At 41.9% G+C, this 17,140-nt stretch overlaps 1 protein-coding gene across 1 annotated transcript; it reads right to left on the reverse strand.

Annotated features, from left to right (window-relative positions):
• Positions 1-1,125: 1,125 nt before the first annotated feature.
• Positions 1,126-2,070, reverse strand: LOC147716856 (olfactory receptor 4E2-like). The gene has a single exon (XM_086920445.1). It carries the CDS (start codon positions 2,059-2,061, stop codon positions 1,126-1,128), a length of 936 nt encoding a protein of 311 aa, XP_086776571.1. The 5' UTR covers positions 2,062-2,070.
• Between the last annotated feature and the right edge of the window lie 15,070 nt (positions 2,071-17,140).

Raw genomic sequence — 17,140 nt, forward strand, 5'->3', positions numbered from 1 at the left:
ACTTCGACCACGACTTTCCTCCATCCTCCATGGGTTCCCTACTTACTTACCTTGGGTGGTTCCTTGGGGTTCCAGCGATTTTACTTACTCTCGACAATGTCTTGACTCGAGTTGTGGTTCTTCTACCACTTTCTTAGTATGTGGTTTGGTCTCTCAATGGGGCCCGCTGTGTAATAGTGCTAGTTACTATCATTTCTGTGCTTAAGTATTGTGTGCTTTGTAGGAGATACTGTGTCGTACTAGATAGTGTTATATTAATAAATTCATAACTATAACTACTGTGTGGTTCTCCTTTCATTTAACCAATACTATAAGATTGCATTCTGGTAAACAAGCTGCTTAACATTCCTTCAAGACTAAGCCTGAAGGCTGTTCTCCGCAGCTACCACTTGGATAGCTTTCTAAGGTTATCTTTGACTTATTAAATCACCATAAGGGTTGTTTGGACTGGTGCAAGGTGCCCACTTTAATTAGTGGACAGCAAATACCAGGCCAACTTCTCACAATGATATTAAAATGAGAGACATCCTGTAGAAACTGACAGTGCAAATGGTATTAAATGGATATTTTGGTTGCTGAAAGCCCCCTTATATCTAGCAGTGAAACTCTAAGGCAAAATGTGGAAATTATTGGGAAAGTGGGGGACGAGTCGGAGCCAAAGTTACAGCTTTCTAGAGTAATTCCCTATTTTTCGGGGACCCTAGAGGCCCTTCTTTTAATTCCCTAGTACACCTTATTCATAGCACAGAAATTCCAGGTGGGATAAAATCCGCATCACAAGGATACATTTTAGCTGGTCAATTCTGCCGAAGGGCACCAATGAAAATACACCTGGAAAATACTGGGATAAGCACATTTTAGAGCAGTAAGCACCAAAATTCAAATGTTGAGACCCCTTTTATAGACAAGACCTGTAATAGGCAATAATTCTCGCTCTGTGTCTTATTTAGCGCATGACAATTATCAAATTTCACACTTGCTGAAACTTAAAGGACATGAAACATCAAGTCACAAAACTGAAAATACAACATTCAGATCTGTTTTCCTCCAATTTGAACATTCATGTACATTAAGAGGAGGATCCTTTTATGACACTCAGAAATATAGATCGAAATGGTTGGGTGTTCATTTTTTGCCACCAAATATGGAAATACTCCCAAGTTTCCTCATAGCAGATTTCACTTCTGCATTCCTCAAGGTATAAATGATAGGGTTCAGCATTGGTGTGATAACGGCGTAGAAGACAGACACAATCTTGTCTATGGGGAAAGAAGTTGAAGGCCGGGTGTAGATGAAGATGCAGGGCCCGAAGAAGAATGTCACCACAGTGAGGTGTGCAGCACAGGTGGATAGGGCCTTGTTTTTCCCCTCAGAGGTACGCAGCCTCAACGTGATCAGAATAGCGCTGTATGAGATAAGCAGAAGAAGAAAGCAAACTAGGGAAATTAAACCACTGTTAGAAACTATCAAAACCCCTGTGACGTATGTGTTGGTACAGGCCAGCTTTAGCACGGGTGGGACATCACAGAAGAAATTGTCAATCCTATTAGGGCCACAGTAGGGAAGGCGGATGGTGAGGAGAGTTTGTGCAGTTGAGTGAATAGCACCTCCTAGCCAGGAGGCAGACACTAGCAGGCTGCACACACGCTGATTCATAATAGTCATGTAGTGCAAAGGATTGCAGATGGCAACATAGCGGTCAAAAGCCATTACTGTGAGCACAAAGATTTCTGTGCAGCCAAAAAAATGAAAAAAGAATAGCTGGGACATGCAGCCATTGAAGGAAATTGCTTTGGACTCTGAGAGAGTGTCCAACAACATCTTAGGAGCAGTGGCAGATGAGTAGCATAGGTCAACCAGTGAGAGGTTACCGAGAAAGAAGTACATGGGGGAGTGCAAGCGAGGATCTACCTTAACGGTGATGATTATTAGAAGGTTGCCAACCAATATGATGATGTAGAATATCAGGAACAGGAAGAACAGGAACATCTGCACATCTGGGCTCTTGGACAGCCCCAGTAATATGAAGTATTGGACTGAGGTATCATTTGCACTCGCCATCTTGTCAACGTTTGTTCTGCTTAATCAAGCTTATTTCTTGGGCACAAAACGTTTCCCCTCTGGAAGGATGAAAAGACACAACAATAAACCATTAACAGTGTATAGTTGTGTTTCCCAATGAATGACTGCAATACGTTGAAGCAACATACATAATCTCTTTATTGAACTCTAGATGGGTAAGAACGGCTCACTTTCCCTAGAATAATAACATTATTTATGTATTCTACAGCGATATTGCATAATGTGTCGTGGATCCAGCCCAGAAAGCAACAAAATACTCAGATCTCAAGCTAATAGTGCAAGGAACGGCTGGGCACACACACCTGCTTAGCAACACGCCTAGTTTAGCCAAACTCTATGTTCATCTTTTTGAGAAGGATTACGTTCTCAACCACGGAAACCCATTTTTTCATCAGGTGTTGCTGTGGAAAAGATATATAGATGAGATCCTTGTCATCTGGCGAGGCAAAGCCCAGGCCATACTTGACTTTTAGACGTGGCTTAGCACCAAGAATCGCTATTTGAAGTTCACAGTCGAGTACAGCCAATCAGAACTCCCCTTTTTGGACATCCTGATTTTTCTGACAGCTGGCAGGTTGGGCAGCAAACTGTACAGAAAACCGATGGCAAGGAACTCATTGCTGACCTTTAATAGCCATCACCCCAAATCACTTCGTGAAAATCTTCCGATTGGACAATTTTTACGTGTCCGCCGCAATGGTACTGACAAACAGGACTTTGTAACATATGCCAGAGATTTGTCAATTAAACTCAGACAACGAGATTACCCTAAACGCCTGGTGTGTAGAGCTTTGAAAAGAGCCTCACACAATGATTGTGACGCCCTTTTTGAAGCACCAGTAGAGAAACCATCTTTGGGCAGACTCACTTTGTAAACACCTTTAGTACTCTGTCCAATCATGTTTAAAAGTCTGTCCGCAAACATTGGAGAATTTTGAATGTGGCTGGAGAAACCATTCCAGCACCCTCTTCTCTTTCAAAAGGGGGATGAATTTACAGGACAGTCTAGTTCATACTAGACCGAGACATCAAGCTCAAGAGCCAACCAATACTTTGTGGAACCTCCCTGCAGTCCAAGGGCATTATCCGTGCGGTTCTTGCACGGCATGCCCTCAGACACAAAAAACCCTCTCGGTGGACATAGGGACGGGTAGAACCTGGCTCCTAAGGAAGCATACTAATTGCAATAGTGAAAGAGTCATTTATAAAATCACATGCCCATGTTCCATGTAGTATGTGGGCATGACGACCAGACTGAGAATTAACAAGCATAAGAGTACTATTAGGTGTAATAAACTAGCGACATGCCTAACTAGTCACTTCCTGAGCATGAAACACAAGGCAGAAGAGATGAAATGGGCTGTTTTGGAACAACTATTTGTTCCGCCACATATCAGCGATGTGACACGATACCTTTTTCTGAAGGAACAGAAATGGATTTTCAAGCTCAAGTGTGATAATGAAGGTTTGAATGATGATATTCTGTGGGTCATGATATGACTACACGCGATCAATAGCATGTTTGCTATTTGCGGAATGTCTAGCATATTTACTGTCTGGTTCCCAGTGTACACACTTGTACTCTTCTGACTTTGTTGTACCGTGAGACCAGCTGTATAGATGGTCCAGTAGATCACAATTGCATAGTTGTAGCACATGCACTTTGCTGATAAATACCCAACACTGCGGCCCTGGCATTTGATGGACATCATGGTATGTCTGTCGGGCTATCTCACACCATGGCCTGGGCCGCCGATGGATACCACGCCATGTCTATCGAGGTCCTCATTACTCTGTGGGTCATAGTATACCTCTGAACAACATACATCACAACATTAGTGAACATTATACAGCGTGATTTCCTGGTTCTGGGCCGCGTACGTAATTTATGTATGTGCTAAACAAATCTGCCAGCTATGTATAAACAGCTTTCTTTGTTGCTTTTCAAAGACCGCTCTACTTTCAAATGTGACACACTTGAGATAGAGGGTACCACCATCCCCGGTTTTCCTACGGTCCTGACATGTTCAACAGTGTAACTAGTTAGTTGGAGTATGCGCAGACTGATAGGCAAGATAACCTTCGGCTATCATATTATATTGGTTTATGGACACACTGTTATCTGTCCGGTCCACACCGAATTAAACATGGGTGCTGAGTAACCAGTAGCATACACATATCATTTGGTGTTGTCAGATTAATTTCTAATCATTCAGTTGTAGGATCCATTACGCGTTATTGCGCATGTGCGGACAAAGACCTTCCTTTTCTCTGGGCATAAGGAGTCAGTTTTTCTGCTTCCTCTCTGGTCCGCCACCTTTTGCGCATGCGTCATGACAACAGGAAGTACAAACATATTATTTCCTGTTAGCATATAGGTAGTTAGATGTTCTGCTTCCTCTCTGATCCGCCACTGTTTGCGCATGCGTTATTTCGACAGGAAGTATAAACATAGTATTTCCTGTTAGCGGAACTCACTGCATTTGTTCCCTCTTTGGTCCACCTTGTTAACTGTGACGTGAATAAAAAGTACCTTCCTACCCATTCGGTTGCCTCCCCTTCGGCTTAGGAATAGCCTGAGGTAGGGCGGCTATACCTTGGCGGTTATGTAGCGTGTGTTTCAGGTCTGCTGCAGTCGCATTCAAAATGTTGGTTATCGATCTTTTAACTATCCATTTAACCCTTTGCTTTTTGCTTCTGGAGTAGGCGTTTTCAACCATTTTTGCACGCATCTGTGAAGAGATATATGCGAACAATTAAGTATGCACTTTGACCCAGCATCTCCATATTCTACTGGTTTACATTCAGGATGTACTACATTAAACTGAACTACATATACCCAAGTGGTATTTTTGATATGCATTTTTGATATGTACATAATGCAATGTGCTTGACGGTAATACAGTGTCAGGTTCAGTATTGGAACAGATGCTTAAGCAACATTGGTCCTGAAAACTCTAACTTAGTCACTCAATCACTCCTTTTGAGTTAGGCGTTTATAATCACCATAAATGCCTCCCAGAAGGGTTATGACTAATGAGGAAGCAACTTTGAACAAGTGATCAAGTATCATCAGAAATTCTTAATCCAATTCTAAATCATACATGCGTATCATTGATCACAGTATGTATTGGTTACATCTTTACACATACTGAATGTCGGGGATCTAGGTCAATTTTTAAAGTACTTTTCAAAGTGATGAGTCACTGGCACACTCGTTGAGAGGAGGAGTCTCAATCATGCTGTTATCTATTTGCTTATACCAAGTATCAAGGTTTTCAGCCTTTTTAAGCAAGTGGAAAATTGAGGGAGGGATACTGAATTAGTCCTCTGTCACTTTTTATCCACACACAGAGCGGGCCTCATCACCTGAGCAGTTGCCAGGAGAGGTGAGGATTACTCCCATGAAATATTGGGTGAGTTAACCAAAATCTAATTGTTTTTCGGAAAGATTTAAGTAAATCCTTGTTTGATTACCTATACAAAATTATAATAATGGTTGTATGCGGCAAAAACATGAGCATCTGTAGTTTTGAACTGTTATCAGTTTCTCTCTTGTTTATTTTTCAAGGAAAGAATATAGGATTTTTGTGAATATTCGTCCTACACAATGGAATCATAAAGTATGGTAGGATGTATCACTATTTTTCCTTTTTCCTTTAATTAATAATTTATTTCACTACACAGTTTTTTAGTCGTTTTTGCAGTAGGGTAGTCTCCGGTCCTGAAGAAAGCCAGAGGTTTATTGTTACCTAGAATGGCTGAAACATGTAGACTTTTTTTAGTCTTGACACTGTGATAAGCATCTAATAAAGTTATCTTTGTTATCAAGGTACCCAATTTTAAATTTCACTTTTGATTTTCTTTACATTTGGTATCACTGCAAAAACAGTTTTTCAGCACCACGGATCCTACAATCATGGCTTGATCCATCACTGGTGGTTTGTTTTAGGACAGCTCTCGATCATACAAGGTGAGCTGTGCTATCAAATACTGCTTCTCAAATACAAGATGATGAAGTTCTGCCATTTGGTGGGCTGATGGGATTCCTTTCCAGCTTAGCACAGGTTTTTAGATGTTACAGATTCTGATTTTGCAGTTTATTACCTTTTTGATAGACCAGTAGTTTCTTTTATTGTTATGGTATACTGTAGATTGGGGATAGAATACTACTTGGTCTATAAAAAACCTTTCCTTGGACCCCTTATTAACTGTGTCTTTTGTAAGCTCAGCTTCAAGCCATTGGAGATCTTTCTCAAGATGATTAAAGTACACACAAAGTTACTTTTCTCCTTTCCTTGGCAATAAAGTAACCACTGCAGGCAACCACAGTCACTATCGCAGGGGCAGTCTCCTCCTTCAGCTTCCTTGGTTCTTCTCCTTGGCAAAGGTTCATCTTGATTCCAAGAAGTGATCTAAAGTTCTGGGGTCTGGGCCCCAATATTTATACTGCAACATCCTTTGTTCTCTAGAGGCAGAGAGTGTCTATACCTAGTCAAAACCAGTGCTGGCCTCCAGGGTGCAGCTTTCCGGCAGGAGGCAGAGACAGCATTGTTTGAGAACAGACCTGGCCCAGGTAGCTGAAAGGAACGCTACTCCCCATACTCTATTCTTTGAGGGTTCAGGTCAGTGAAAGGAAATCTCCACCCCTACTCTCTATTCTATGAGGGCTAAGGTCAGTGAAAGGAAATCTCCCCCCTACTCTCTGTTAAATGCAGGTTCTTTTCAGCCCAGCCCTGACCCATCAGACTGCTGGAGCCAAGGCCCTCTCCAGCCCCCCTGTCACTCACAAACCAGACATGGAATACACAAACAAAGCAAAGACATACTGGATGGTTAAGCAATAAAAAGCCCTACTTTCTAAAATAGGTATTTTCAAACACAGAATGTAAAAATCACCTTCACTAATAGATGTATTTTAACATTCTGAGTTCAGGCATACTAAACTCGAATTTGTACCTAGCTCACTGGGTCAGTTAGGATTATAAGATGTTATAATCAAACTGCCCATCTGGCCTATGGGAACAGGTAGCCTTGCAATAGTGAAAAACAGAATTGGCTGTAATTCACTATCAGGACATGCCACACACATCAGGGCATGTCCTACCTTTCACATACAATGCACCCTGCCCATGGGGATACCTTGGGCCTACCTTAGGGGTGACTAACATGTAGAAAAGGGAAGGTTTAAGGACTGGCAAATGTGTACACTTGCCAAGTCGACATAGCAGTCCCAAAATGCATAAAGGCTCTGCAATGGCCGGCAAAGCGCTGCCTAGCTTATCCTACGCAGACGACGTGGTCCTGGTCAGCCACACTAAAGTAGTTCTCCAAAACCTCATTAATGCACTGCATGGTTATGCCGAAGCGAACCTGTTAGAAATAAATATCGACAAGACCAAAGTTCTGTCTATAAATGGGAACAAAAAGCTGCACACTTGGTTCCTTGGAACAAAGGTTGTCGCAAATTGTTCAGAGTACAAATACCTTGGAATATTGTTTGATAAAGGAGGTCGCTTTATGAACCAACTAGAGGCAATCAAGAGGAAAGGGATGCTGAGAGCTACCACGCTTAAACAGCTAAAGTCTAATCTGAATGATCCCACTCTACTCCCACTGCTCCGTGAGGCACAAGTCAAGCTAGAGTCATCTATAACATACGGCAGTGAGGCTCTAAAAGGCATAGATGAGAAATTGATGGACACAACCATTGCAAAGGCCTACCGACTTCTCTTTAATCTGCCAACCTACACCTCACAAGCCCAGATCCGGTTAGAGTTTGGACTGACCTCCCAAAAGCTTGCAAGAAGAGGTTCACACATAAAGTGCTGGCAGAAAATAAAGAACTCGCCAGAAAATTCACTGAACCATCTGCTATGGCTAGACCTAAGCAGCTCTCTTCAACTGACGGCGAAAACTTTTCTAGAGGAATCCCTGACTGTCACAGGTCTAAAAGAACTATGGGAAACTCCTTTACCGCATGTGCAATTCAAGCGTGTTGTAAACAAGAGCATAAAAAATCAATCGCATCTGGAAGATAAAGCAACCTTTTCACAAAGGCGACACGCATGGATGACATTGTCCACATACAAATCGCTTGGGTTGCAAGCATACTTTGGTCTGGGGTATGGCAGGAAATCAAAAGAAGCCTTTTTAAAACATAGGCTAGGAATTCTACCCTGTATTCCGCATCCGCAACCATGGCTGAGAAGGGGTTGGGGGACAAAATGCAGGCTGTGCGGGGCAGAGTATGAAGACTTCGAACATCTACTATGCACCTGCCCTAGGCTGAAAGAGGAAAGAGTGGCCCTGTTAAAAACTGCCTTCAATGAACTAAAAATCCGCACACGCAGACAAGCGGTTCTTGCTTGCTTCGACCCTGGCCTTCCCCCATTAAATGGGAAGATGGTCAAATTCCTGAAATGTCTGGAACTGAAACTAAAAAATCTGGAAGATGGCACCAGACGGGACTAGTTGAATATTGGCCAAGACACCACACTTGGACCTCACACCTGCACCAAACTGTTTTTATCAAAATTCTCTTGTTTTAAAAATAATATATTTTTCTAAAAATCTTTTATCTGAAGGTATGAGTTATCAATGTACTTTTGTAATGGTTTTAAGTAACCTAAAACAATAAAATTACTTACTTACCTTAGGGGTGACTAACATGTAGAAAAGGGAAGGTTTAAGGACTGGCAAATGTGTACACTTGCCAAGTCGACATAGCAGTCCCAAACTGCATAAAGGCTCTGCAATGGCCGGCCTGAGCCATATTTTAGAAGCTGCTTCTGTGGGTAGCGCAACCAGTGCTGCAAGCCCACCAGCAGCATTTGATTTACAGGCTCTGGGCACGCATGGTGCACTGTACTAGGGTCTGACGAGTAAATCAAATAGCCAATCACGGAGTCACTAATCCATTACATCAAATTACAGTAGGGAGCACTTGCACTGTGGCACTGAATAGCAGTGGCAAAGTGCCCAAAGCATCTAGACCAGCATAAACATAGGAGGCAACAGCAAAAATGGAAGGGAGACCTACGCCAATGATGCCAGGTCTAATAGTGCATAACCCTGAATAAAAATGTAATCCATCTCGGGGTTCTACTGCTGCACGTAGCTGAAAGACCCTAGCGTCCTCCAGAGGAGGAAGCACTGCAGTTTGTGGCCTGTCTGCAGCTTCCCTTAGTTTAGCTCATGCACAAGAACCTACCCAAACAATGACCACTTGATCTGCATCTACTTTTTGTGCATAACACACACGAACAATAAGGGCAGATGGGCTCTACGGAGAACTTACCTGTGAAGTTCAGCAGTTTCCATTCATTCTGCACCTGAATCAAGTAACATTGAACCATTTGTAAAGTTCCCAATCTAGAAATGTTTACCATTGCACTCAGCAAAACAGAATTAATTCCAAACTTATCTCGAAGCGTAATGCGCTTTGAGACTGTGATATATATTTCCAGAGGAAAATAAGTAGAAACATTGTCTTTGCTATCTGATAACTTTTGCACATAAACTGCTTCTGTAAACATGAGGAATGGAGTATTTTCATTCCATGAAATGAGTCATAACGATTGGTTTTATATATGAAGATTTTACCCGTTTTTCTTAAAACAAACAAAAACACAGAACAGGCAATTTTGCTTGTGAAAAGCAAATACATAGCAGTGCCAGCAAAAAAACGTGGTAACAGGTGCAATGACATGGTTACATGAGTCATAACGATTGGTTTTATATATGAAGATTTTACCCGTTTTTCTTAAAACAAACAAAAACACAGAACAGACGATTTTGCTTGTGAAAAGCAAATACATAGCAGTGCCAGCAAAAAAACGTGGTAACAGTGGCAATGACATGGTTACATTCCATTGAAAGAATATGGGGGCATATTACCAAGGCAGGCAAAATGAAATTATCGCCGCTTTTGCGACCTTTTTCGGCCGCAATGCGGCGATAATTTTATCGTCCTATTAGCAGGCTGTTGCTAACATCAGTTAGCGACAGCTTTTAGGTGATAGCGAGCGGTTTGAGGCCCGCTTTGCATGTCAGCGATATTTATCACTAATGACATGCAAAGTGAGCGTACCCAGCCTGTTAGCGACTGGAAGCAGTCGCTAACATCGCTATCGCCTATTATAAACGCAGACGTAGCAATTAAAATATTCACGCTAAGCGCAAATATCGCCAAATCCTAATGCCTGCTCAGACCACTTCTTGGCCTGTATATCCAATGGGAAGTGGATATTCAGGTTAGGTCCCTATTAGCGATAATGCCTGAATATCGCTGAATTTTCCAGCGATATTAACGCATTTCGCCGCTATCGCCGGATATTTTATCGCTTTGGAGATAAACGTTGCTAATAGCACGTTATCTCTGCGGTAATATCCGGCGATGCATGGCGATAAAAAAATTTTCGCTCAGCTTATTTAGCGATAAATATCTCTAGTTGTTGATAATTTGCCCCTAGTTTTTTTTTAAAAACACACAAATATTTTCTTTGATGTTCCTTGAATTCGCTGCCACATCTTTGCTAGCACTGCTATATTGGTAAACAAGCATTTACAATGCAATGGTCTCGTCTTTGTTAAAGTTAGAGCTATTGGCATTGCAAAATGGCCTTTTTTCCTTTTTTGTTTTTTTAAAACATAAATAAATGGTATTGTCATATACAATGACAATAGGTGAGCATTAGAGAGTAAAAGCACACACAGAGAGCCCAACAAACACACACAGAGCCCAACACACACACACACACACACACACACACACACAGAGCCACAGACACACACAGAGCCACCCACACACACACACAGAGCCACACACACACACAGAGCCACACACACACAGAGAAAGACACACACACACACACACATAGCCACACACACACACACAGAGCCACACACATGCACACAGAGAGCCACACACATACACACAGAGAGACACACGCACACACACACAGAGCCACACACACACAGAGCCACACACACACACAGAGAGCCACACACGCACACACAGAGCCACACACACACACTCACTCACAGAGCCACACACTGCATGGTAAACACTGCATCTACAGATCCTCACCCTCCCACGGAGATGTCAAAGTTGCCCAAGAGCACACTTTGCATGCAGGCCAGACTCCAAAACTTAAAAGCAGGCAGTGTGGGGAAGAGAAGGGCAAGCAGTTTAAGCAGTAGGGGTAGGTGCAGTCAGGTAACCCAGCACCGGCAGAGCTGGGCAGCAGGCAGAGCATGCGTGGGGTGGTAAGTGAGGCAAGAGACCCGTGAGTGCTGCCTCCCCTGACTGCCCCAGTCTGAGAGAGAAAGGCAGAAGTATTCAAAATAGATACGTTGGCGCCATCTCAAAATATGGACTCCAGATGGTGTTTTGGCGGCTATCTTTAAACGTGTGGCCTCCTGTACACATCACGAAGGGTGCCGACAGAAGTCTTAAATTTCCGCTTGAAATACATAATAATTGAAAGCATGACTATAAAAAAAGTTATACTTAAATGTACATTGAATTCAATAGTTGGACATAAATTAGCAAATCTTTAAACGCATTATAAAATGAGATGTTATTGGGTTCATAATCTCTTGATTTGGTAATTTTGGGTGTATATTATTGCAACTGGTTAAGTATGAAACTGTTACATTTTTATATGGTATTAGCTCGTTATTATGGTGTATTGATGATGCGATTTTCATGCCAGTTTGAGATTCGCAATTTTGCGCACTCTTCTTTCTTTTCTATCTCACAGTCCAGATCTACGAGTCTTGTAACACGTATTGCAGTCAATTGAAGTACTCCCTGTTCAGATCCGAACCAATCACAGACATGTTGAGAGGGAGGGATGTTAGAAGTCGCTCACTAAGCTTTCCCAGGAACTGCGGCGAAGTGGAGCGGGAAAGCGCTGGGGAAGAGTACCGTGGGAGAGGTGTCATGACCTCAGCATCCACCAAGGTAACATGACGATGTTCAGGAAGCCACCGCAGAGCATATTGGGTCACGGAGTCTTTGGATTGCTAACCCCTATGTGCGACTCGCACGAGTAGCATCGTTGGCTGTGTGACAATAGGAGTGTGACAACATGCATGCCTGTAGTCGCAGGACGATGCGTTAGGGCAGCCGTGAGGGGGTGGACTGAAAATGAATCGGATAATTTAGGAGGGTAGTCCTAAAGTTGTCAAACCGGCGATACCAATAAATATGTTGTTCAGGACAGGGCCGGACTGGCTACCGGGCAGTTTGGAATGCTGCTGAGCTGGGGGCTGATTTTGTTCATGGAGACCTGCGTGTGCTAAACGAAATTCGTTTTGCTTTAATTATTTTGAAGCACACGCAGATCTCTATGAACGAAATCAGCCCCTACCACAGTGAAATCAGCTCCCAGCTCGGGAGCATTCCAAACTGCCCGGTAGTCAGTCCGGCCCTGGTTCAGGATTTAATCCTACAGCAAATGTTTCCTTGTTATAATAACTAAAGCTAGTGTGAAACATACGTGAAAATCATTCACATAGTCTGCAGTGTACTTAGTGAAGTGTGGCGTAATGCATCTTTAACTAGTGGGATATCTGTCGGCAGGGATATGCGTCCTGAAAACGAAAAATAAAAACAATTGCTCGTCATTTTTTTTATCTAAGCCCCGTCCTTTTGCGATTGGGGCGTGTTTTTTGTTGAGTGACTGAAGACGTCACGGAGAGAAAGGACAGCAAAAAACACGCCCCTCAATCCGAAACGGATGGGGCTTAAAGTGAGGGACAAAGCTCTTCTCCAATGGCTGGCCGCCGTTTAGGAAGCCAGCCAAGGGAGAAGAGCTAGCTTGTTTACCCTCCGAACTAGAAAACATAAAATCTCGCCAGCGAGACTGCGCAAGTGCAGCCTACGCTAGCCGAGACCTAAAAAGGGTGTGACCAAAAGAGTTCCGAAAGGGACACCTAGTGAAGGCCTGTGGTAGAGCACCTTTTCCCTGCTTCTTGTATATTCAAACAGGAAACACTGCTTTACCCACACTAATGAGCAGCAAAGGTAAATACGTATGAGGTCACAAAGGCGAGACCGATTGCATTGCAACTGCTTGTTTAGTTGGAGAATACCCAACAGCACCAATGGCAGTAATATAGTTTTCAAAAATACACAGTCACTCCTTCCATTTTATGTCTGGTTTCCCTGTTTGTTTTTCAAAAAGGTTAGAGGCTGCACAGCCCCTTGTACAGTTGCCATGGTTACACAGTAAACAAATGCAACGAGTTTTAGAATCAAACTTGCTTCAAGAAATAATTTGAGCAAGCTTTGCAAAAAGAAAGAAATAATGTATTACTCACCTGAGGTAATTTCAACTTTTAATTCCTTACTTTCAGCCTTTGAGTAATTGTATTAGCCAGTTTTTGTAAAGCTGGAGCACCGTTTGATAAGCCCGATGTGGCACGATAATGAACTCCGTAAAATCTGCCTAATGCACTGGGTGCAATGAGTAAAGATGGCCACGACATGCATGATGACGCTTGTGACGTGTGTGATAACGCTCAATGAGCTGGGCTTCAAGCTCTGTATTCTGTGAGGACGAGACAGAGCGAGCAATGCGCGTGGATGTCGGCAAACCTTTGAATGATGCCGGCAACTACTGCAGAGGCCACTTCAAGATTCTGAAGACACTGCCAGCAGTGAACGGGATGAAAAAGTAGGAATAACACAATTTTGTGTACCCCTTGTGAAATCAATGTTCCCTAACATTAATATTTATTAATAGTGTGTTGTGGTAAATTATTCAACCATAGTATAGGTTGCATACATTTATACTCGCGGGAATACAAATTCTGCCTGCATGAAGGAATATAGTTAACTAATATGTATTGTTATTGTGATGTGAACTAATACATAGCTTAAATATAAATAAACGCAGCGTAAATGTGCTTATTGTATACGTTTTTGTGCCAGAAAGTTGCCGGATATGTAAGTCTAAAATGGATTTATGTGGCTTACCTGCTAGGTAATAACTAATGGGGAAACATTAGTATGGTGGGAAATAAACAGAAGAGCTTTAGTTCCATATTTAACATGAATTTGTGTTTGTTTCTATGATAGTTCCAAAAGTGGCCTCTGAGGCCTACTAAAAATATGGCTGCTCGGGTAAACTGTGAGCAAGTGCTGGACTGCGCATGCGTGCCCAAAGCCTGCAGGTGAGAGTGAACTGCCTGTGCTCGGATGGGAGGTTCAAGGCTACCTTGCCCTGGAAGACAGGATGGTTGCCAAAAACATGGACATTCGAATGTTGTGAATGTGGAAACGAAACCTAAAGTTACAGGTCAAGGAAGGGACTAGACCAAAGACTGTCCTAAACAATGCTTCTTTATGAAACTGCTGATTCACTGTGAATATGATGCTGTAATGACGAGGAAAGGCTCATCTACCCCAAATTTGTCCAATCAGAACCCGAGTTGTTGTTGTTAGATACTTTTTAGATAGAATTTGTTAGGAAAATTAGTGTATAAAACCACCTGATTTTGCTTAGAAGTGTTGCTCCTTTCGATTTCATCTCGAAGTGCTGTCGGATTGCAGATCGAATCCTGGATGTAAGAACTCTTTGATTATTGCTTGTTTTTATTTGCAGGACTAAAGGATAAGATGAGGGTTTTAGTTAGGGATGTTAGGAGAGAATGAGTTTGGAACTATCTGTTCTTTGCTAAACTTTACTTAAGTCTGAAATTAATGTTTATTTTCCGAGCTTTTAAAAAAAATGATCATTTTGAAATAAAGTTTAAGATTTTTACTGAATAAAGAATTAATTAATGCCTAAATGTCAGACATACTAAAAGTTTGCTTTAAATAAAAATTAGGAAAATGTAAGATTAAAAGCTGGTCTTGTAATTTTCCTACGCCTATTTTTCTTTCTAGCAGATCCATTGCCACTATGGTGGTGTGTCTGAATAAAATTGGTGTTTGATAAAAAACCATGGTAAATCATTTAAAATTATAGGTGTAAATAATAAATTGCCAAATAGGTTTAGACACTCCGCCAATGTTACAGCATGACTCCTTTGTTGTTTCACCAATCCCTGAAGTTGAGTTACATGAGCAGAGAAAGTGTGCAGTGTTATGGGCCCCACTGGTGAATGAATGCGTGTTCGGAGGTTTCAGGGAAATGGCGATGTTGATTTAGAAATTATTTTTGGAGTCCCGCTGTAGCAGTTATATCTTAGTAGCAGAGTAGTGGTTGCTAAGGAAATTAGCTAGGATTATGTATAAAGCACTATATAGAGTTTAAAATGTACAGAATCCTTAACTAACATCTGTTGAGTTCGTATTACGTTATATGTAATTCAGAAAAAGCTTCCAAGTGTTTCGTGAAGCTAGTGCCTCTGTCTGCAGGCAGAGGAAGTGTGGCAAGTAAAGTCGCACAGTGCATTGCTCTGTTTCAAAAAAGTAGTATCGTCCTATGCTGCGGTGGTATTGTTGTATATCACTGTTTAGGGACATTAGATGTGAACGGATAAATATATAGTGAGGACAGTCTATGAAATCTTAGCCTTCAAGTATAGGGATCATTACGTATCCTGACTAAAACTTATTGCTGGGAGAGTAGTAGGACTTAACCCGAGCTTGATAGAAGGGTAAAGGAGTTGCGCCTACTTTACTAACGAAAGAGGAATTCTGTGGTGGGCTAGAGGTGAGCCCTGCATACTGGAGATACAGAGTTCATGCGTATATGAGTAGGGATTTCTATATGAACACGTGTAAATGAAATTGCAATATGCGTTCTGGTGAAACTCTGGGATTGTCTCTAAGGAGGTGAAAAAGATCTCTGTATGTGCTTTCATGGAGAAACGAGTTTGTTATTGCCTGATAGAAGGGTAAGATAGAGGGTAGTGCTACTTTATCAACAAGTCTAAAATTCTGTGGAGATAAGCGTGGTCTACTCCACATATAGAATACTTGAGTGATTGAGAATATGCTATCACTTTATTAGCGAAACAGGCAAATGGTATTGTTTGCTGTAAGCTACTAACTGATTTTGTAAAATATCTTGTAAATACGGCTTCTTGAAAAAACCCTGTAAAGGAGGGGTCAGTCGGCGCTGCAGAAACCGGAGCGCTGGTGACATCAAAAGTGTTGCGCTGGGATTGGTCCTCGTGACCAAGACAGAGTAGGAGCTAATAGGCTCATCACAAAAAAGCAGCAAAGTGATTGGTTAAGCACTAAGAATACGTATCTTGTTCTAATTGGTACGCTAGTGTAAACCACGCTGTGATAGGTTGGTGTTGCAAAACAGCAAACAGGGAAGTACGCGATCTTTTGAAAGACAGAATTACGGGGAAAAAATCTTCCTATTATAAAGAAGAAAAGAAGAAACCTTCATGGTTTAAGAAATTAAAGAATGTATTTGCAAAAGATAAGGAAATTGTGACAAAAGAGGGAAAAATACTTCCTCCCCCAAAAACGCCCGCTTCTTATATGTTGTCAAAATATGGATACTATACATGTGGTTGGTTAGAGAATTGGGCAAAGTATACCAAGGATGATGGTGTGTTAGTTTTTCCTGAAGGTGGATCTTTTGATTTGGCTATTTTAAGAAATCTAAGAGACAAAATGATGAAGCTTGAGCCAAGACCTAGACAGACTTAATTTGAAGCACTGGTTGAGTGGGAAGATGAGATGAATGAGTTGGAGAGTGAGAGGTTAAGCAGGCATATCAGACCAAGACTTAGAGGTTGAGATTTACGGGGGGAAACACATGAGAATAGAATGTGTAGATGGAGAAATGGTAATATGTGTGATGGCATGTATCCAGTTAGATTAATGGATGAATATGAGGGTCGGAAATGTACAGAAAAGAAAAAGAATGTAGAGACAAGGAACCAAAGTTATGGTGGGAGTGAACAAGAGGATGCTATATTAGAAGAAATATTAAATAGGACACCTCCCCCATATCAACCAAGTTCTTTATGGACTACTCCAAATGCCCTAACAGCAGAGGAAAGAAATAATGAAACCCCGAGACATATGGCCGGGATGCCCGTCACCCCATCCCAACACAATCCCCAAGGATGGGAA

This window comes from Lissotriton vulgaris, chromosome 5 (genome assembly GCF_964263255.1).
Source record: "Lissotriton vulgaris chromosome 5, aLisVul1.2, whole genome shotgun sequence".
NCBI lineage: Eukaryota > Metazoa > Chordata > Amphibia > Caudata > Salamandridae > Lissotriton > Lissotriton vulgaris.

Bases quoted from the DNA above. Each gene is read 5' to 3' on its own strand.
- LOC147716856 (XM_086920445.1), bottom strand. From the start codon at position 2,061: ATGGCGAGTGCAAATGATACCTCAGTCCAATACTTCATATTACTGGGG.